The sequence below is a fragment of the Pagrus major genome, chromosome 23, assembly GCF_040436345.1.
Source record: "Pagrus major chromosome 23, Pma_NU_1.0".
Lineage (NCBI taxonomy): Eukaryota > Metazoa > Chordata > Actinopteri > Spariformes > Sparidae > Pagrus > Pagrus major.
The window spans coordinates 11,487,139-11,509,277 of record NC_133237.1 but is presented as its reverse complement, the minus strand read 5'-3'; the positions used below and the strand labels follow the sequence as shown (position 1 = coordinate 11,509,277).

General features: G+C 42.7%; 2 protein-coding genes across 2 annotated transcripts; one reads left to right on the top strand and one right to left on the bottom strand.

Moving 5' to 3' along the window:
- The first annotated feature begins 330 nt into the window (after positions 1 to 330).
- cdr2l (cerebellar degeneration-related protein 2-like) lies at positions 331 to 8,052 on the top strand. The gene is made up of 5 exons (XM_073494204.1): positions 331 to 636; positions 2,656 to 2,768; positions 3,857 to 4,005; positions 4,530 to 4,694; positions 5,107 to 8,052. The coding sequence occupies exons 1-5, from the start codon at positions 558 to 560 to the stop codon at positions 6,026 to 6,028; spliced, it is 1,428 nt and encodes a 475-aa protein (XP_073350305.1). The 5' UTR covers positions 331 to 557; the 3' UTR covers positions 6,029 to 8,052.
- arhgdia (Rho GDP dissociation inhibitor (GDI) alpha) lies at positions 6,918 to 21,896 on the bottom strand. Its single transcript, XM_073494205.1, has 6 exons — positions 21,815 to 21,896; positions 11,204 to 11,399; positions 9,896 to 9,979; positions 9,219 to 9,295; positions 9,014 to 9,077; positions 6,918 to 8,632 (listed from the first exon to the last, which is right to left on the bottom strand). The coding sequence occupies exons 2-6, from the start codon at positions 11,391 to 11,393 to the stop codon at positions 8,433 to 8,435; spliced, it is 615 nt and encodes a 204-aa protein (XP_073350306.1). The 5' UTR covers positions 11,394 to 11,399; positions 21,815 to 21,896; the 3' UTR covers positions 6,918 to 8,432.
- Between the last annotated feature and the right edge of the window lie 243 nt (positions 21,897 to 22,139).

The window sequence follows — 22,139 nt, the reverse complement described above, 5'->3', positions numbered from 1 at the left end:
TTTATCTTTTCCATAACTGAATAAACCAGCTGTTCTCAGAGGAAAATAAGGACCCCAGAACAATGTTTGAAGCTAGAAAGGTGGCAGGGTCCGCCACATATAAACAAAGTAAAACAGTATGAAATGAACACGTACAATATCAAGTTAATTCACCAGTGAGTGATGTTTTATTACTACACGATCTGCTGCAGCAGCGGGGTAAAGAGTTAAAACTTCCCACATCTGAGCCATAATCTCCGACTGCACTTGAAGGCATCAGCAGCAGCGCTCAGCCACAGAGCGTGCTGCTGTCAACCTGCGTCTGCAGCCAGCAGGGCCCCGCTGCACACCACACACCACACAACACACACTCTGAGCTTCTCCACCAGCGGGTCCGTTGGTTTATACCCGCAGATGGATGGAGACGCAGGTGCACCGCCGGGGGTTTGAAGCCATTTGTCTCACTGGGGGAGGCTGCGCCGCTGTTGTTTGTTGTCACTTCCGGGCGAGCCAGTCGGTGAATTAGCAGATCACATCGCCGGTGAAGAAGAAGAAGGAGAAGAAGTTCCCCGGCATCGATGCTTCGTGCGGGCAGGATGGAGGAGTTCGTCACGGAGGAAGAGGAGCCGTGGTACGACCAGCGGGACCTGGAGCAAGGTGAGCCACCCTTTTCTCCCACGATGTAACAATGCCTCCATCCACAGTCCCTGCACCCCGGGGTGAAGGGATCCCTGCAGGAGGAGGAGGAGGAGGGGGTGGATGGTTGCATCTATTGTCAAACACTTCATGTCACACTTTCATTTCATTTCTGTGGAAACTGTGATGTCTCTGTCTGTCTCTACCCTTCATCTCTGATCTCCTGCTCTGCCAATTATTTTGATCTTGTCAGTGGTGTTTCCCAGAATAGTCCTGCTGTCTGACTGAGTGAACGTTGCTGTTTGATCTCCCTCCTCTCCTCCTGTAGTTCCTCTTTTCTGTTCAATCCATCCCACTGTATTCCCTCTGGAGATCTGTGGGATGTGAGAGCACTGGGAGGTAGTGACATCATTCGGTGTGTGTGAGGCCAAAATGCAGAAAAAATGGACAGAGCTCAGACTACAGCCTGCATGTCCTGTTGTTTGTCTGTATAAAACTGTACAATCTGAGTGGGAAGTGATGTCTGTGACCTCAAATGAACGTGGAAGGCAGAGGCACAGAGTCTCCTAAGTGTTTTCTCCTCCACTTCCTGTGCTGCCTCCACGGTGGGATGCTGCATCTCCTCGGTAATGACTTAAATGGATGCACTCTCGTGCATCTCCGAGGAGAGATGTGCGTCCTCCTGCAGCGCTGGCCTGAGCATCAGCCCACCCCCTGATTACCTGCTGACCCAGAGAGCTAAAGCAGCTTTGTGTCTCGTCATAGAGAGAGACAGGTGGATTCATCTCTCTCTCTCTCTGTGTGTGTGTGTGTGTGTGTGTGCGTGTGTGTGTGTGTGTGTGTGTGTGTGTGTGTACAGTATGTGTGTCTGTATCTCATCTCACCATTTTTCAGCATCCAGCCTGAAGTCATTAAGCCCCTGGCTGATCTGATTAGGGAGCCCCAGACCAGACCTCCTTAGCCGGGATCAGAGATTCCAGGCTTTGGGGTCAGATTGCAGACACAACTGCCAAACGAGCTCCATCCTGCACAGCGCACGCACTCACAGTCGGCCTTGATTTTGCCCCAGAAATGATGCTGTTACGCAACTTGTCGTCTGCCAGCTCTGAGATTTTGGTGACCCCTGTTTTCATTGTGATCTGGCAAACGTAGGATGGTGTGCAGCGTGGTGATGATGTCATGTCCACAGCTGAGGCCTCATCTGATTCACGCATCAAGGAGCATCACATGGATGCACGTGCGGAGAGCAAATGCACAAATGTGGTGATGTATTTCTTCGACATGGCCTCGCATCTGAAATTACATAACTGATACTCGGCACGTGTCGCCCCCCCCCCCGGGGGAGCAGAAACAGTGCTGTGACTGAGTTGGACCTCGGGGTGAAGGCTCGCCGTGCTCTCCCCCTCACACACTCCCCAACTATTAGCTCATTATCGCTCGGCAGTTCAGACCGGTGCTGTGTTATCAGTTCTGCATTGTCGAGACAGGAAATAACAGCCTGTCCCCGTCTCCCTCTGCAAATGTAGCGACACAGGCGCTTACAGTGTGACCTCATGATGCTTGTTAATGATATCAAGCTGAGGGGGCTCCTGCTGGGTTTACACACGGACACACTGACTGTAAATCATCTCTAATCTCACTTGATGCTGCATGTGTGTGTGTTCCTGTCACTGCGGTGATGAAACGCTGCATTCTTGTCCAGAACTGGATGTCAATGGCTCTCTGTTTCCTTCCCATCGTTCTCCAGTGCCGTGTTGTTATGGGCTCTAAGTATGCAGAGCCAGCAGGATTCTGCTCCTCCTCCTCCTCCTCCTCCTCCTCCTCCTCAGAGCAGCTAGGTTTCTTTTCACCAAAGCAGATGAATAATGTATGCTTCAAGCTGTGTTGTAAAATAACAGCAGCTTGTGAGGGTGGCCCCCAGTTTGCAGGTGGATACAGGTTTGCGTCGATATGATCTGATGATTGCATGATGTGAAGTCCTGTGCTCCACCACTTTCTGCTGTTTACCTCTGTTTCTTCTCTCTTCTTGGCTCCCGTCAGACCTGCACTTGGCAGCCGAGCTCGGCAAGACGCTCCTGGAACGCAACAAGGAGCTGGAGGACTCCCTCCAACAGATGTACATCAACAATGACGAGCAAGTGCACGAGATAGAGGTACGCTTGTTTCATCAGGGCAGCGCTTTCATGCACGTCCTAGTTGAAACAGCTGGCATAAATTGGCTTCGTTGAGTTTGTATCAAGCTGATTACTGTAAAGCACGCAGCACTTGGAAGGGAAAGTAAGAGATTATTCTGCGAGCATGAAATGAAATGCAAAATGAGTGAATTTGTCACCTCACCACAGCTCAAAGACGCCACTCATTAGTCAGAGGCCTGGAGACACACGACACAGGAAGCACATCAAACACAAACACAAACCAGCTTAAATGAATTAACATTTCTATATCCTGTAGACCTGCAGCCAAATACACACATTTACATCATAGTGCATTTACTTAAAATAAGTGCATTCAACCCCCATAGAAACGAGAGCTACATGCTACATGCTACATGCTGAATTTACACTGTAGAATTTGATTCTTAACCTTTTTGTCTGGTAGTTTGCATTCGTACTATTAATAATTTCATCTATTACTTTTAGCTAACAGTTATTGCATTATTTTAAGCTACTTCAACAATTATCATTACTTACATTACTCTTTAGCAATTTCAACCATTTTCTTTTAGCTAACCAGCCTTTTTAGACCATTTATCCATTGCTTAGCCATTTCAGCTGTTTGAGCTATTTCATTCATTTCAATTTAGCTAACTGTTTCAACAATCTGCTAACTATTCAAACCATTCATCCATTACTGTTAGCTAACTATTTCAAACAGTTTTTTTAGGCTACCATTTATTACTTTTCGCCACTTCAGCCGTTTACTTTCAGCTAACTATCTGAACCATTTACTTGTAGCTATTTCAACTATTGATCTATCACGTTTTACTTTTGGATACCTATTTTGTCTGTTACTTTTTTGTAACATCAACATTCATCCGTTACTTTTACTATTTCTAATCACTTTGCTATTCATTCCTGTCTATTTAATCATTTATACATGCATTCTTTATCGCAGCAGGTGGAGTTCAGGTGTTACAGCTAACTCAATATACATTTATTTTTACTGAATCATTAATATTAATTAAGAGGTCGCCCTGTCACTCATCTACAGGTTTCAATATTAACCTCTCCTCCCCTTGCAGTACCTGTCCAAGCAGCTGGAAATGTTGAGGGAAATGAACGAGCAGCACGCGAAGGTGTATGAACAGCTGGATGTGACGGCCAGAGAGCTGGAGATCACCAACGAGAAACTGGTGCTGGAGAGCAAGGCCTCGCAGCAGAAAATAGACAGGTGAACATCAGCCTCAACAGCTTCTTCTACTCTAAATCATACAATGTAGGAAAACAAGAACGACGTCGCAGATTACGGATCATCACGTACAGGAGGTCTTTAAAAGGTTGTGTGAAGCCGGGCCCAGAGGAGGCTGGTACATCGATGTATCATAATACCATTAAGTAGCTTTGTAATGTACGCTGCTCCACATTTTTGCTGAAGTTACAACATTTGTTTGTTTACAGGCCACCCCATCCACCTCAGCAACTTTAAACCTCTTTACCCTTTTTCCGTCTTTAGCACTTACATAATGATAATCAGGGCTCAAAGTTCTTTACAAATCAAATTACTGGTCTGAAGTCTAGAAGTAGTTTCAATGGCTGCCTCTGTCCTCTGTAAATCTGCTGCTTCACATTCTTTGTTTGGTAGCAGTGACTCACCGTGGCTTTGAGAACAGTGCGCTGAACAAAGACAGAATTAAGTCACCTCAATCATGACGTAAGGAGCACTGAGCAAACATTTGTGTGTGTGTGTGTGCACAGGTTGATGGGCACCATGCACACCTTGCAGAGTCAGGTGGACAGTCTGACAACTCGGGTGGAGGAACTGCGCACTCTGGAGGAGCTGAGGGTCCGCAGGGAGAAGAAGGAACGGCGCAAGACTGTCCACTCCTTCCCCTGCCTGAAGGAGCTCTGCACTGCGCCAAGGTCACCAACTGTTAGGAGTTTGTTTGCACCGGGACGCACCCACACTGTAGTCGGGTTCTGTTGTCACTTTATCTTCTTCACACAGATTACTGTGTTGCTAATACCGGCTCCATACAGTACAGATGAACTGATTACTCTGCAGGATGCATGTGGGTTTATAAAAGAGATTCTTTTGTAATTATCAGACTTCAAACCCTTTCTTGTCGACTTCACCGTCTCTGCAGTTTCTGCTCTCTGCCTTTGTGTCGACTGCAGTAATTGGTATAATCTCATGACTCACTGCAGGTTTTATAATGCCTTTACAGAACACCACAGTTGCTGCACTGATTGGATGATTGTGCAGTTGTAAAGTATTTAACAAATCATGCTTTAAATCCAGATCACTAAGCGATGTGACTCTTGTTTCTTTTAGGTATGAGGATGGTTTCCTGTTGGCCAACCCGGGCAGTGTGGACCTCGCGGAGAGACAGCCAGTGGAAGAGGAGAACGATCGGCTGAGGGACATCGTCTCCTCCCTGCGTGCAGCCATGGCCACAGAGCGGTCCAAGAGGGAGTGTGCTGAGCAGGAGTGTGCCACTGTGCTGCAGGAGTTTGAGCGCCTGGAGCAGCGTCTCTTAGGAGCTGAGGGCTGCCAGCTGCGGGTTCAGGAGCTGGAGGCTGAGCTCCAGGAGATGCAGCAGCTGAGGAAGTCCAGGATGTGTCTGATTGGGAACATGGAAGACGGCCTAGAGACGCTGCTTAACAACGGCCCTGAGACGGACACCCCAGAGGACGACACAGGGCTGGATGAGGGATGTGAAGGAGAGGGCGCAGGGCAGCAGGGAGGCCCGGTGAGGAAGAGCTGCAGCGACACGGCTCTGAATGCCATCTCGGCCCGCGACGCCTCAGGCAGGCGCCAGGGCAGCTACGCCCTCCACGCCAACGGTGTGCGCAAACGTGGCATGTCCATCCTGCGGGAGGTGGATGAGCAGTACCACGCCCTGCTGGAGAAGTACGAGGAGCTGCTGGGGAAGTGCCGGCGTCACGAGGAGAGCCTGTGCCACGCCGGGGTGCAGACCTCACGGCCCGTCTCCAGAGATCCCTCCATGAAGGAGTACAGCATGGTCTCAGCGGGGCCTTCGACATCGGGGGCCGTCGCTACACCTCCCACGCCTCCTCAAACTCCCTCCACCCCGGAGGCCCTGGAGGGGATCAGCAGGCAGGTGGAGCAGGTGGACAAGCGGCTGAGCCAGAACACGCCGGAGTACAAGGCCCTGTTCAAGGAGATCTTCTCCCGCCTGCAGAAGACCAAGAGTGACTTGAACTCCACCAAGAGCAGGAAGGGGAATAAATGAGCTACTGCTGCTACAGGCTCTGAAAACAGTGACTTCATCTTATTTTACCTCACTGTTTTGAAGGTGTCTTGTCTTACACTGAACCACTCATGACCTCATGGGGGGACGCCTGTAGTCAAATTATGCACATTCTTAGCAGTGGACGCCTCAAGGAAGGAATCTGGGCTGATTTATTTGAAACTGCCAAATGTTATATTTCACTACAAGGATGGGAGATCATTGATGTGGATGAAATGCCTTTTTTCTGAGTGACAAGTAATCAGAATGGACGGTTTTGTTTGTATCTTAGGAGAGTCTAGTGTGTGACGTAGTGTTTGTGATCGAGATGTACCGATGCAGAAATGACTTAACTGTTACCGTTTATTTTTTATTTATGGAGAATAATAATTGAGACAAGTGATTAATAGAAAAAAAGGCCACTGGCTTTGAAATTACTTACAGCATTTAAAGCATGTATCTGTCTAATAAACACTAAGTGCTAAATTAGTCTTTAAAAGCAGGTTAGAAACTAAATGACTCAAGCTTCTGACCGGCTCGCATTTTTTAATTTGTTGGATGCTACAAATCCTTCAAGACAACTGCCAAAGTGTTCTGTTTGTAAGTGTTTGATGGAGATTTGTTTACTTACAAGATTTATTCCAACTCATCTGGAGGAGGTGACTTCTCTGTGGTGTTTGTACAGCATGCATTACAAGCTGCAGGGGAATGATCTCTGTTTCAGGGATTCGATCATTTCATACATTATCAGTTCTGCACTGTGCTATCCTGTAGTAGGCCATTTCAAATGTTTTCTGTTAATTAAAGTAACAAATAAAGAACATGGTTGATATATTTCTTAAGAGCTCAGGGAGGCAAAGAAAAAAAAAAAAGACAACGGGACACACTCAGGCTCAGTCTGAACACTTTAATGTGAACACAGGAGATCAGTAAACTGTAGGTAATACAAGTAGCACACATTGAGTCAAACCCAACCCGCAGACAGAAACATCAGTCCCGTGACAGCTAAATGAAGCTGCAGGAACAGACTTCATTCACATATTTATGGAGTGAATAAAAAAAAGAAAACACTTTCACATGGCAGGATGTGTTAACCCACTGATGTCTGGTTATGGACTGATGTCTCTGTTCTGGTTTAAAAGTCAATTACAGACAACGTTTCATCTCACTGATATTGAGCACAGAGTGCTACTGAGTCAGCAGTAGCAGCATGTGGTTGTAAGAGACCGGAGGCACAGTCAGAATTTGTCAACTTGAGTAATACGAGGTGAGCGGTTTAACAGCGCTTGTGTTCCAACTAAGATAACACCTCGGACGCACTGGAAGTACGGCCTCGGGGACTAGAGAGGTGACAAAAAGCCGTCGGTACAGCCTGGACTCGTATTTACAGTTGTTGTAAATGATCTAAAAACAACTGAATTGATCTGATGTTTAGAAAACTACAAGTGCTGCGATGAAAAAGGTGTTTGTCAATGGAGATAATATGATCGACGCCGACATGTTACGGTTTTACAAATCATCAACCCTGAAATAAAGGTGTTAAAGTCCTGATGCCCTGTCCATGTATTACAAGTATTGTTAAAAACAGGCTCACATGATGGTCTGGCAAATATAATCTGAAGGCAAATGGCTCAACTGGGTCGTCTATTTCTTAAGGGTTCTTGTTAAGGCCACGTGGCTGCTAAATTAACTGCCAAAATACCCTGATCATGAGAGCAACAGCCACACCTAAAGTCAGGGGTCATAAGGGGTTAGAGGTAATTTTTTTCCCCCGTTCTCTCAGCAGACTTTGTCGGGTGCTACGTTATTTGAAAAAAGAGGTGGCCTGAATTCCAAATAATTTACCAAGTCCCTGGTACAAATAATCTGCTCAGCGGCTTTAGGAGGGCTGCGTCCAAGAGTTGTGTCCAGCAATGAATACTCAATGAGTGTACAGTGGCCACGCACATACAGCACTACTGCTTCCTGTACAATGCTTTCAAAGGCAGATCACGGTAATCGTACAAAATAGAGGAGCGAAAAGGGGGGAAGAAAAGAAAGCAGAAAAGGGAATCACATAGTTCATCCGTTAACAGATAATATTTTTTTTTACTTATTTCTCTTTTTATAAACAAACCATAACCGCAAAATCTGGATTGTGCACATTGTTTGCTTTCTCCAATTTAAAGATTTAATACTAAAACAGAAGGGCGGGTGCAAACAAATAAAGCATTATTGATGGGAGGAATGATGAAGTGATTGGAATTTAGAACGAGAAAAGGAAACGGGTGGAGAAGATAGCTGGTGTCAATGGACGGAGAGAGCAAAAGCTTAAATCAACACATAATCCAGAGACGGATCCAGACAGAAAGAATGAAATGACAGCAAGACGACGAAAGAGAGACGAAATCATGGTGGCGAGGAGGAATCAATCTTTCCAGTCTTTCTTGATAGTGAGGGACCACTCCCAGGAGAGATGATCGTGTTTGTCGTCATCGGTGAACTTGGACTTGACGGTGTAGCAGCCGCGGGCCATCATCCCTTTGGGCGACTCCTCCAGGGGGGCGAGGAACTCGTGTTCCGTTAGTTTGGGCCCGTAGCTGCCAACCATGTACTCCGACTTGTCAACTGTGCATCAGAGAGGGAGAGAAGAGGGGTTGTGAGAGGCTTCTTCAAGATACTGTGCACACCCTAGTTTCTTGTTTGCAACTTCTGCTCTGTTGTAGCCATTTATAATGTCGCCTATGCTACAAACTAGAGAAGGCAATTTCTGGAAAAAATTGGTGGGCTTTATAGGTGCTAGTAGGCAGATTTTGTGACCTTCACCACTGCTGTTTCCACAAGTTTCTAGTCCTTAAGCTATGATGGCTGACTTTTTAGTCTTCTCATCTAACTCAAAGAAAGACAGCAATTAAACATATTTCCTTCATGTTTGAGGATCCTACATTACACTTCAATGTCAAAATTCATGTGAGGAATGGCAGTGATGAAATGAAATCATTGTCTTACCCTTTACTCCTTTCCTGAAGGAAGTCTGAATATACTTCAGGCCTGACACAATCTCCTTGTTGACCTGCAAAATGCAACATGTATTATATATTGTTGAACAGTTTCCCATGACAAAGACAAAGACAGTAACATGTCCATGCCTCCAACAGTCCAATGAGACAGACAGAGAGGAATCCTGGGATTGACAGAGACCAGACTCTCTTACCTTGAAGCTGATCTTCATTCTGTATTCGACTCCCTCCTTCAGCACGAATGGGGTCTTCTTGAAGTTATCCAGGTCTCCTGAATGGGAACACAACATGTAAACAACGGTCAAGTGACTGAAGACTTTCAAGCTCTGTAACTTACGGTCAGTTTGAAGCAACATACAAGCATTTCACCCTGAATCATAAAAACGAATTTAAGAGACATAGGGATTTTATGTTGTAGTCTTACTAGAAATTAATTACTTTTCAAAAGTCAAGTTATTTTTTTTAACAGCCTGCAGTAATGATACTGACCACCAGGGGGTACAGTACCTAAAGTGAGCACAGCTCTCCTGCTCTGTTCTGGCTCAGTGTCCACTGAGGGAGGGCATGAGTGCCATCAGGAAATGGCTCATTAACCCACTTACACAGGAGTCAAGTCATTATTAATTAGCAGAATAATGACCCAGCAGGTAATTTGGTCTACATCTGCACACAAGGATGGGAGTGATTACTGTTCACAATTAGTGTTGCTAACAGTTCATTCTTCCAGTGTGTCTGCTGTAAGGAAAGACAGCTGCATAAATGTGGACTTCTGAGCAGCCAACGTTCAGATGTCAACTTATGAGTGATGTGTTTTCACTCTGAAAAACAAAACTGTTGCTGAGTTTTAAAACGCCATGTTTGCTCTACTCACCCGTCAGGTCCAGGATCAGAGGGGCTGGCGCTGTCTCACACAACAAAGTCATTTTCGTCACCTGGACGTTGGGGAGGCTGGGATCTAAGACAGGGAGAAAGGTATCCAAAATTATGACCATGAGATCATTAAATAATAGCACCTAAGAGAATCCAATTTAGCAAAAAGGAAAGTATTTCATCAACTATAGTTTTTTTATTCTAACAGTATCGCTTTTTCCCCCAAACGCCTCACTAGTTAGATTTTAAAACAGATTGATATATGTGATTATATTCAACTTTGAAGTTTTAATTCTAACAATAAAACACGACAGTACTTGGCCTCGGAAACGTCTACAGACCTCTGAGGGAAAATGTGTTGACTAACCTGGTTATTAATAACACAGCTCTGATAACCTTATAAACTCCAGGCTGTGGCCGATTGCTTTCCCACCTCTGAGGTGTTTTCCTGAGGGTGTCAGGATATGCTTTAGCTGAACTATTCAAATTCAGTAATACTTCATGATTTCTTTTAAATCAATATTTCAGTCAGTGATGGTGGTTGGTTAATCTACTCTTCATCACAAAAGCAAATATTGCAAAATATCTGTTAAGTCACTCGATACTGGTACACAGAATGTGTAGTCATACTGTGAGTTCTGTGGAAATGACAAAAGATAAAACCGCTCTGTTCTAAACATCTTTATACTTCATATGATCTACAAATAATCATTTACTTTCCATATTTGGATATGATCTGATGTCTTTGTGCAGTGTTAAGGTCAGTCATTCAAAACGTTTGAATTGACCTGGACCTTAAAATGTACCTGTAAGAGCAGATACTGTTCAAATACTCTCAATATACAACACATGAAATCATTTTTAATGTTACTTTGTTTGTATACTACTAAAACCCCCCCTTTTTTCTATTTTACAAAAGCCATACGTCTGAAATGCAAGTCTTAAAGCAAATGTCTGTCTACAGACCTCTGTAAGGGCCTTACCTAAATAAAATGACAGTATAACATAAACTAAAATGACTTAATCAGACATCTGACCAAGAGTATGACTCTGTTCAATTATTTGACGTCAAGTTTTCAACAGTCTGAGTAACTGAATTGTTTTCACAACAAATAACTGCCGTCATTATTGGTACTATTGGTAGTGTAAACACACTTTACTGACTTTACCAGCTGTTGGAACACATACACATACAATACTATGAGTGAGTGTAGCTGTGTGCTTATCTATGAGTGAACTTTCTTAATGGCTAAAAGTACATTTACACAGTTGTTCCGATCATAAGAGTTACTCAGCAGAGATCACTTACCCACTGCAACCGCTGGGTTACCCAGCAGTGCCTCCTTGTACTTGCGCAGGCTCTCATCATCTTTATCCAGTTCCTGGATCTCCTGTAAGCTCTTCTGGGCAGGAGGCTTGTAGTTGACTGAGGTGGTGCATTCTTCGTTGGCTGCTGCAATCTCTGCCAGCTGCTCTGGTGTAGGCTCCTGCTCTGCCATCGTGCTCTAATCACAGAAAGAAAGTGACAGCAGAGAGGGCTGGTTAGACTATAGGGGAAATAAAGTGATAAGGACAGATGACATGGGTCCACTTCCCTTTTTGCCCTTGGATTTAATGAAATCTGACTTAGGCAGCTTGGTTATTAGTCTGCCAGCTGGATGATCATTATGGATTACTTATCCACAGTGAAACCTCAGTGAACTTTCACCTGAGCGGCTCTTACAATGTAAAGCAGAAGTTCATGGAGGAAGAAACGCCTGCTCCTCTTATTGTCTGTTTGTCATGTATTCATCCTGATGTTTTCAGTGTGATTTGCTGACGTTTGGAGATACTTCCTGTAGCATAAGGGAACTTGCAGTATGAAAACATTTAAAGGCAGCAACTCTGTCCAGACAGGGTGACAAGGTTAAGGGTGACGATCCACAGACATCGCTGTGAATAGTTTTTTTTTTCCATGCGCAGACAGCAGCTCACCAGACAACAAAATATTTCTCAGTAAAATAAAAAAAGTTCACAATAGCTGGGTGTGGATTGTCATGGGTAGCGTGATCATTATTTTTAAGTGCGCAAAGATCTTGAGAGCTCAGTTCACATGACCTGAGAGCGACAGTTGGTGACGATAATGCACCTGGAATTTGTGTGATTTTCGTATTGCACTGACTGAAGTTGGACTGGTGCTTATTTGCACCTGAATGTTAAAACCTTGAAACCTGTATTGAAGTTATTGTGCTCATTCAGAACCTTGAAGCTTGAGCTTCCCTTTTGAATTTTTTTTATTGTTTTACCGTCTTTTGTTTTAAACTCAAGTGTTGTCTCATGTCAGTAGGGTTGTAACAGTATCTTATTTTCATTGCATGATAGAAAATATGAACAATATTACAGTATAACATTTATTATCAATTACAATTACCGTTAAATTAATAAAAACAAGGGTTTTTTGGCTTGAACCAAAGCTTTATTATGATCCACAAGATATGATGTCCTCACAGATATTAAACCTGATATAAACTTGAAATATATGTAAATTTAATAACACAGTCAGACAGTAGAATCCAATAGGTTGGATATGCAAATGTATATGCTATGATAACCGAACATTTTCATACCAAAGTATACCTGAACAACTGCATCCCTACATGTCCTGACATTTGTTTATGTTAATTGAATGTGTACTACAGTAGAGTATTGTTATTTCAAACAGTTTCTTTGAATTTACAGAACAAATTACTTTGTCGTGATCTATGCTGTTAATAAAAATAAAATTACTATTTATTACTGGGATACAGAAGATTTTGGCCATATTGCACACCCCACAAACATACACAAGTGCTTTTCACACAGCACTTAGCCCCAGGCAAAGGGAGCTGTTAGCCCTAAGAAAGCTTTCACACTGGCACGATCCAATGGACATTTAACCCAGGGCTAGTAGATGTGCAGAGCCCTAGGTTAAAAATCTGTGTGTGTAAAGAGCCAAAATTATCCCAGAGTCACTTCTTAGCCTTGGGCTAAGGACAGCCCTCTGACATACAGCAGAGACCAGTGGTCTGAAAGCTTATCTGGGCTCCAGGGCTTCTCTCTCACTTGTTTCCCCTCATACCACAAACTGCTGCCAGACAACAGAAAAACAGCAGTGCTAATGTGGCTATCTACACCCAGCTGCACCGTCACACCAGTCACTACTGATTAGGATTGCGAATGCTGATTCTGAGCAGGGAACAACACACAAACGTGGTGAGATCATCTTCGTTTTCGGAGAACATAGAGGCGCTTAGAGGACTCTACAAAACTCGATTGCTGCTCACAAAATAGCTGTGGAAAAAGCACTATCTATTAACATATGGTGCACATATGGGCAAAGCAATACATAGCTAATCCACACCTGCAAAAGCAAAGAGGCAGCTGGATGATGGTGCTCTCATAACACTGTTCTGTGTGGTCTGTTTTCCACTTGTCCTCCATGTAGTCCTCACACAGCAGTCTAATGGTGTTTGAGTTAGTAAATGCTTGTCAATACAGCACTTTCCTGATGCAGGCAATAATAGACAAAGCCGTTGATGTGTTATGAGGAGAACTGAGACTACTTAGTGATCAAATAAGCAACACATTGTCAGGTCACATTTAGTTTATAGTTATTCAATCTGACTTGTTTTTTGAACCATTGAGGAAACATTCCTCTCAGTCAGCAGGCAACTACGCCCTAAAACTTCTCATCCTGAATGTTTTCGACATTCTCATGTCGAAAAAAACCCAACTTCCTGTATCTGAAGTCAACAGAACATGAAGCCATGCTCTCAAGTAGAGTTGTACTGTGCCAATTAATGATTAATTTATCATTTTTGCTTGTTTCAGCTTCTTAAATGTAAAAATGCTGCTTTTCTTTGTGATTTAGTAAAAGTAGAGTCTTTGGGTTTTGGACTGTTGGGTGGACAAAAAGAGCTATTTGAAGACGTCACTTTGGGCTCTGGGAAATTGTGATGAGCTTTTTTAAAATCTTTTGATATCTTATAGACTAAATTTATGGTGAAAATAATCGTTAGTTGCAGTCCCTACCTTCAAACTATAGAAGAGGAATTTATAACTCTTGAAGAAGAAAACTGTATCCTTATGTTAAAGAGCTAAAACAGAAGATCGGTGCTTGAATGTCAAAGATCAAACCTGTGTACAGAAAAAACAAACAACCCTGAAGCCAACCGAAAGTTAGCATCAATTATCCCTACCTGCATTTGTTAGCTCAGTTTCATTTGCCGTTGCTAGTCAGTGTTAATATGAGTTACGTGACTTAACGTGAGTTTAAGGCCAACATAAATCAACGCAGGCAAGCTAACAAATCAGTATAAAGCAAACACACGAGAAAAACACCAGATCAACAATCGTAACTGATGACATGCTGTACAAAGGTGGAAACTCTCTGCAAAAATAATACCCCAACACAGGATTTACAATCTGAGGAACGACAATAAATCACTCTAGTGCAAACACAAAAACCTGTTTCTGTGGCCTTCCAACTAACCCTCGTCTCTGCTCTATTGTGTCTGCCATATATAGTTGGGTGTTAGCCAAGCAGGAACTGAGAATGCAGCTCCAATTTTCCAAATGGGACTGCTGTCAGTCCATTAAAGCACAAATTCCCAGTCTGCCAACAGCAGGCTTTTGGCCGGTCAGCTGTGTGTGAGTGTTTCTGGTTGGAGAGTGAGAGGCTCCTTGTTTCACAGAGAGAGAGAGAGGCAGGAAAACAAGAGCAGATAACACAACAATGCCGTCATATCATTCTTTAAGATTCAAGGAACAGGTTGTTTTTCTCACTTCCTCTACTGGGTTCTTATTGTGCGAGCTGTCTCCTGCAGCAAGCTGCACTACGAATGCAGTGTGCCAAGCTGTCACAGGAGGAAGTGCCTGGTCCTATTATAAATACTGCATTATACACACTGTACTTACGAAGTTCCTAAACAAACAGGGGGCTTATAGTAGTTACAGTAGTTAGCTACACTGAAAGTGAATGGAGTATAAAGATGCAGGGCCTAAAGAGGAAAATCCACTTATTTTACAAATGAATGTGTGCTTACAGGTCTCAGGGGGCATTACTGCTTATGTTTAAAAAGTTGTATTAAGCTTTTTTAGCTCCAGAGAAAGCTGCAAAGATTGATAAATTGCCTCGAGTGATGTCACTTGAATCAGCTTCAGTTGGGGAGGACGACTACAAGTTAGAAAATGAAAAAACCTGGTGATGGTGAAGTCAAGTTTGTTTTACTGATTCGCTGATCAGATAGTGTAAAAATAATTATTAGTTGCAGCCCGGCTGGATTTAAGAAATTTATTTTTCCACCTTGAAATGTAACCTTCATTACAAGTTTATCAAAATTCAACTCTTCTCGCATTATCTCTCATGAGGACCCTGATAAGGATCTACTCCTCTCCACAGTGCAAGCAAGGAGAAGGGTTTCCCACACTAAGACTTTACTTGAGCAGGCTGCCAAAGTATATTTGGCAACCCATTTAGTGGGTAGTGTAGGGTTTTTTGGGTATTTTTTTAAATCTGTCCAAGAGAACACAACATATTCCCTCAGTTATATTTTAATAGACACATATAAACCTCCCCGTCCCTGCCACTATTACACTGTCTTTCTGTAGGAAAAACTGAGGTGTGTTGAAGACGAGTTGTGCAGTGAGTTTAAGTAGTTTAAATAGTTATTGTTGATATCAAACAGTTTTTATGATGTTCTGGCGCAGCTGCTAGTGTTTACACAACATGAGACCTTTTGCTTCTTTAAGTGTCTCTGAGAAAAACATGTTTATATTTCTCATGTTAAAAAAAAAGGGTTGAGTATCAAAATAAAATCTCACAGTTCAAGGTTCATTCTACAACACAGGGTTGTGCAATGAAAAGCAACTTTTAGTCCTTTATGCTACACGAAAAGCAAGAAAATTTTTTTTTTATGATAAGTGCGGAGGATGCGTTCAGGAGTCTCATAGTCTGAGAAAAGAAGCTGCTTCGTAGTCTGGTGGTAGCGGATACTTCTGTATCCTCCAGACAGCAGCAAGGGGAACAGACTGTGGCCGAGGTAGGTGTTGTCCCATTACTATTTTAGAAAATTCATAAATGATATCCAGTCCTTTTGATGGCAGAGTGAATAACACTGATCAGTAAATACAATGGCCAAAATAAATGCAGAAAACTATACCCAAGTTTTAAAACTACAGTGGTTTTCATGAAGCAATGTTTGAGTAGAAGTAACACTGTATTGACTCGTGGTGAATGATGGGCCTCTTTATAGAGATGCACCAGGGTTTAATTGCTTACTGTGTGCATCAGCCAGTGTTGCTTTCCTGCAGTCTTTCACTGGCAACAACATTGCATAAAAAAATGTTTACGAATGCATTATACAATGCCTGCACACAGCCACATCACTGCGAGATGCCATCTTAACCAAGTATGAAATTGTTGATTCAGCAAATTAAAGGCTCGTGCACTCAGTAAAATGGATTAGTTCTAACAATATTGACGTCACCAACTCATAATGATGCACATTCTTTCTGGCTAACTCTGCTCCAACAATGCGGCCTGTGGCTAACTGGCTACATGCGGAGCTGACGGGGAAAGGCCCTGTCATTGTTCAGCCTGCTGGGAGACAACACACAGGCCAAACAAACACTGGACGTGATGCTGAACCTCTCCACCTCTGTGTCCTGACCTCCACCTGCACAGTCCGGGAGGATAAGCCGTTTGCTTGACAGGGCTCAGCAGCACAGTTTTACAAACACAACAGGCTTGGCATCAGCTGAGGCTTCAGATTAGGTCCGTTCCTTAGCAACACTGCTGAGCTGTAAGATTATAGAAAGTGGGATTATGGCTAATGAGGCATTCAGGGACCGAAGAGGAAAGTGTGTGTGTGACGGTGTCATCAAGAGGATTCGCTCGACAGGAGTCATTAGTGTCGTTGAAACATTGCTGAAGATAATTGATCAGTGAGCTCAGTGAGGACCAGGGAATCCCTGTGGGATGATACAGGCTTTATGGAGGGAGGGGGTTTTAGGGCCATGACTCTCCTGTAACATCAGTTTTGCAAAAAGAGTCTTTCCTGATCTTATCCAACAGTCTGTCTCTCATAAACTTTTGCAGCTGACTGAAATCAAACACTGAAAATGAATAAAAGTTAGTTGACTAACGGGTCATCTTCAGCAGATTAGTAGTGTTTATTTTCTTTTGAGAAATCAGCTATTAGTCATCAGTTATTTGTGGAAAATGTTGCGTCTCTGGCTTCTGTAGTAGATTCACAACTAAAACTGTGTGTACACACGAACACACAAATATGTATACACATTCTTTTCAGATTTATAAAACTGTGCTTACGCCTGATTCTGTTTTATAAATCTGAGTCACTGTGGCAATGGGTGCACGTGCAGGAGCTGCATTGCCATAAATGGATGTAGAAAGGCTCTTAAACATCCGGTTTCACATCGATACTTTCTGCCTGCTCCACCATCTATTAGACATGTCAATGTGAAAAATGGCAAAGAAGAAAAAAAATACAATTTAACCAGATGTGTTCCTGGTGAAATTGTAATTTGCATTTGTTATGATTACGCATGGCTGTGGCTATTTATAGTGCCTGTAAACCATCATCTCATCATTATTAAATGTCAGAAGGATGATCAATGATTAATGTATAGGTCAGAGTTTACAAATCGCTTCACAGTTCAGGATCAAATTAAAAGTTTGTTAACAGGAAAGGAATGGCTCCAATGTAAATAAGCAAAATTATAAAAGTAACCGCTTTAACATTTTAAAATTAAGTTTATAAATGCCGTCTGGATGACATTTTACTGAATGCTTAATTATATGGTTACATCTTTCATTTCCAACTCATCATTTGTCTTAAGAAAAATGTGTATACACCTGGTCTGAAGTACGCCTGAGGGGTTCTTCTTCTCAACACACATTCTTTCTTTAAAAAGAAAAGTTTATGTGGGGCACAAGACGCATGCATGTTTTCTGTGCAAACGCACCGTTTATACATCTGGCAGCAGGTCTGTAATTAGCACTACATGTAAGAGCTCCAACTGCATTCATTGAAGGACAACAATGCTGGAGAAACTATTTCAGTTTTGGTTAGAGTCACCCAATTTATATTGTTTAGCTTAAGCTGAAAAAAAAAAGAAATACTACAATAAAGCAATGAATGACTTGTTTCATTTATTCTAAAAATCCTGACCAGAGACTCTGGTGCCATTGACCACACAGTAGGTTTTACTGGTCAGGCCTTTCAAAGGGAGGAAAACACGAGGACTAAAGTGCAGCAGAGCGAGAGCAACAAGTAGCCGAGCTTGTGCAACATTGGTAAACTGAAAACCTTGAAAATAGCCATGCTTGCGACTTTCACTACAAAGTACACAGCTTCTTTTCTTGCAAGGGATAAACAATTGTATCATATCACAGCCATATGGCACCCAGAGGACAGAAAATCACGAAATCTGATTTTGTGGTTCGACCAAAGCCACTGTCGTCGTGCACAGCAGAGCCACCTGTACCGATAATTTGAGAAGTGGAAGTCTTATAGTTGATGATTATCACACGAATTAGTGTTACTAGAGAGTGGGCACACTTTTACCTTAGAGACCGAACCAGGTCACCAGTGTCGCTTCACTAAAAGTGAGAACTGGCAACCTTTGTGAGGTGACATTTAGCTCTCAGCCTCGCCTCCCTATTGAAGATGTCACCAGCAGATCTATGGCTGCTTTGATGTCTCTGTTGGCCTCTCTCATGCAACACTCAAGTCAGCTGGAGACCTTTGCATCTGTCCCTTTTATCTGCACGATTTCTCTACACTTTAATGTATCCTTGTCATGCTGCTTTAATAAGTAATAAGCTTATGATCAAGTAGAGTTGCAACACCCAGTCTAATGCAACTGGAGCTGCTAAAGTTAGTACATCCTCCAGCAAAATGACAATGCAGCAAAATCCATTGACTTGCATGCAATTTTGTACACCTACCAAAGACATTAGCAAAATATTAAAATGCTGCGGTACATAGCGTATCTGGATACCGCCCAAGCTTTTACACTTGATGATACAGTGACAAAGTCGCATGTTAGGCTACCACCAAGCCTTTTTTGTCTGTCAAGAATTGACTGCAAACTTCCTTTTTCAAGCGAGCTTGATGATTCATATCCTTTCGAGCGCTTAAACCACAGACTGCAAAGCTGAAGCACAACTCATCTTCCTAACGTTCCACCTGTGAGGCTAACCCAACCGAACCATATTTAGAAGACAAAATGTAAATGCAAAAGGTAGCTGGCATTGGCTAGATGTTATTTAAGAAAATAAAATCATATTAGGGTTGACCAAGTTGAGGATGTAATGCTGCACATACCAAAGTTTTGAGGAAGTGTTACTGCAAGAGCTGATGCAATATACAGGAACCCAACTTTATCAGAAATAGAAAAAGGGCTAAGAATGAAACAGAAATGCAATGAGATTAAACTTAACGAAGAGAAGGCTAGAAGATTATTATGAGCTTGTGCTAATTGATTAAATGCATTGATTAAGAAACAAGATAATGATTGCAGGATGCTCACAGAGTGTGTTGTATAAGTAGAGAAGAGTTATCTGATCGCAAAAAAAATTAGCAACAGACAGAGGAGGATGTGAGAGAAAAAGAAACAAAACATGGCGCTATCCCAGGAAGACCCAGAACAAATACGAAGCTTTAAAAATAGCTGGTGAGAAATCCCTGTGTGCGGCAGCAGGAAGCTGCGAGTGAATGGGATAGCCAAGGTGCCAGCTGAAAGGTCAGGGCTTATTCCCCCACGCTGGAGGAGTTTAAGCCACATGCCCAGATTCAGTCTGCCTCCCTGGGCAACAGCCTCAGTGGAGATGACGGGCTCTTCACAGTGCAGAAGTGCAGCTGTATAAAGGGTCTAATCTTACAGGTGGTGTAAACATGTTACATGCAAATTGGGGCTGTACAATTAATCCAAATACTATCAAAAATCACAATATCACCAAGTGCAAGATCAAAATCGCAATCATCAGAAATTGTTTGATAAAGGAAAATGTGTGACAAAACAGCATTACAATGAAGCACCGTAGTACTGCAAAGACGTCCAGGCCTACAAATACGGTTTTCCAGATGCAAGGAAACATTTTTGTTTGATACAGACCCCAAAAAATGTCACTTCGTCATGATTTTTATCTTTAAAAAAAATCACAATATGATTTATTTTACAATATACTGCAGCCCTGGTGATTAACTGGTAAAAATCAGGGGTTTAAAAGTACAAAACAAATTTTAAAAGTGTATGTCGCCAACTTTTCTCAGCATTGAAGCCCATTTGGTCTGAGAGGATGTGAATCCAAGGCCGCAGTTGGGGCTGAGGAAGACCACACAATGTGTACGTGTCCCTGCAACTATTCCCCTATGAGACTGAGCTAAAACAGAAGAGGCCACTGACATGGTTTGTCATGGCAGGCTAAGAGAGGTCACCAAATTGTAAGCATACAGATACTGTTGACTCTAATGAGGGCTGAATTACATAGTAAAAAAAAAAAAAAAGTTTTCTTACATCTGGAGAAAAAGATGCGTGGGCCATGAATCTCTGCAGCACTACAGTGCTTCATTTTAAAGCCGTTATCAAAAAATTGCAGCCTCCGTGATTTTGATAATATTTTGCCTAATTGTACAGCCGTAACTCTAACAGAAAAAGACATAACTTTTGTGGTCGCCAGAATGAATCAGATAGTCATATTGCAGCAGATATTGACTATTTTGAGCATTTGATCTTCAGCACTGTAGTCAGGATGTACACACTTTCACTTCCATCTGAACACAAGCTAGTTTGTGTAACACTTTTAACAGTTCAGGCATGTGGTTTTGAACCTTGAACTCCTGCTTGAACGCCTTCCAAGCTAATAATACAGATGTCAGGGAAAAACATACAGTGAAAAGCTGTATGCCGGTCCTTTAGGAGTCAAATATCCCTCCTTAGGATTACTCAAGATCAACCAGCTACAACTACAGAGCCAGAAACTGCAAAATGAGACATCCGGCCTGCTGCACCGCTGCTCATTTCCAGGTGAAGACTGAGCAAATGAGAAGGCAGTGACAGAAATGTATCATCTGAAAGTTTTCCAAATCCTTCAGGGCAGTAAAAAATTTCTCTCTCACACACACAAAGGAAGGAAAGGGAGGATTTGCGGTTTGGGTGATCTCTTTGAGAAATCAGTTATCAGCGCATATTTATCACACAAAAGTGAGTTTCCACTTGAGGCACTTTGGCTCTCAGCAGATGTGATCAATGTGCACTTGGGCGTAAAAGCCCTCAAAAAGCCAAGATGGTGGTTGATTCAAGGTGTGAGCCCTCAAGGCGAATTGAAAAAAAAATTCCAGGAAGTGGACGAAAATGTTCCTCATGTTCCGCATGACAGCCGGGTCACACACACATTTGAAAGAAACCTAAATTGCTAACTTGAATACACTTTTGGTTAACTAATCAACGCATCTTGTCATTGTGAAAAATTAAATGCACTGGATGAAATGTTGGGTACCTAACGGACGACTCGGGCAGCTCAGCTCGGGCTCAACACCCGGAAATGAACTAATGATTGCTTCTTAACTTCTCACCGCCGCCGGATAACTTCATGACCACTTAGCAAGAAATTGGTAAGAGTTAGATACACTATTACAACGTCTACTATTTGACTAACCTATATTTTAAAAAAAGCCTCGGCCCTGACTCCAGGAAGTTGCTCTTTGCTAAACAAATTCCTCCTTAAATAAACTGACGTTCATGGGGGTAAGTTGCTAATACTTCCTTATCAAGTGCCGACAAAGTTGCTAACCGCGCCACATGAGCTCAGATATGTATGTTTAGCGTCTAAAGCGAGTTATTGTTGCAGTTTAACAAGTATTTCATCAACTCTTACCGTTATACCACTGAGAGGCTGGGTCAGTGTCCTGTGAATGGTGATGAGAGGGGGAGAAGTGAAGCGGCGGAGGAAAATCTGAGCCAAGTGCCGCCAACAGAGCGCACAACTTCCGGTGCGCTGCCTTCAAAATAAGAGCAGGTGTCGTTTTTACGGGGCTCCACAGGTGACAATATGTCAGAAAAAGTCGACGTCAGTGTCACACAGATCTTTATACACTCAAAAAAGAAGTAGATTTTCAAGTTTAAGCAGAGTTTTATTGCACTTTCAAACCTTCGAGTTCATTAAGTTTTTAATTAATGTGAGACTATCATCAGACACTCAG

Excerpts from the sequence above, each read along its gene's own strand:
- cdr2l (XM_073494204.1), top strand. The coding sequence starts at position 558 with ATGCTTCGTGCGGGCAGGATGGAGGAGTTCGTCACGGAGGAAGAGGAG. Across the intron at positions 2,769-3,856 it reads AGCAAGTGCACGAGATAGAG|TACCTGTCCAAGCAGCTGGA; the intron begins GTACGCTTGTTT and ends CTCCCCTTGCAG. Across the intron at positions 4,695-5,106 it reads GAGCTCTGCACTGCGCCAAG|GTATGAGGATGGTTTCCTGT; the intron begins GTCACCAACTGT and ends TGTTTCTTTTAG.
- arhgdia (XM_073494205.1), bottom strand. The coding sequence starts at position 11,393 with ATGGCAGAGCAGGAGCCTACACCAGAGCAGCTGGCAGAGATTGCAGCA. Across the intron at positions 9,296-9,895 it reads TCTGATCCTGGACCTGACGG|GAGACCTGGATAACTTCAAG; the intron begins GTGAGTAGAGCA and ends GTTCCCATTCAG. Across the intron at positions 9,078-9,218 it reads GAATGAAGATCAGCTTCAAG|GTCAACAAGGAGATTGTGTC; the intron begins GTAAGAGAGTCT and ends TGCATTTTGCAG.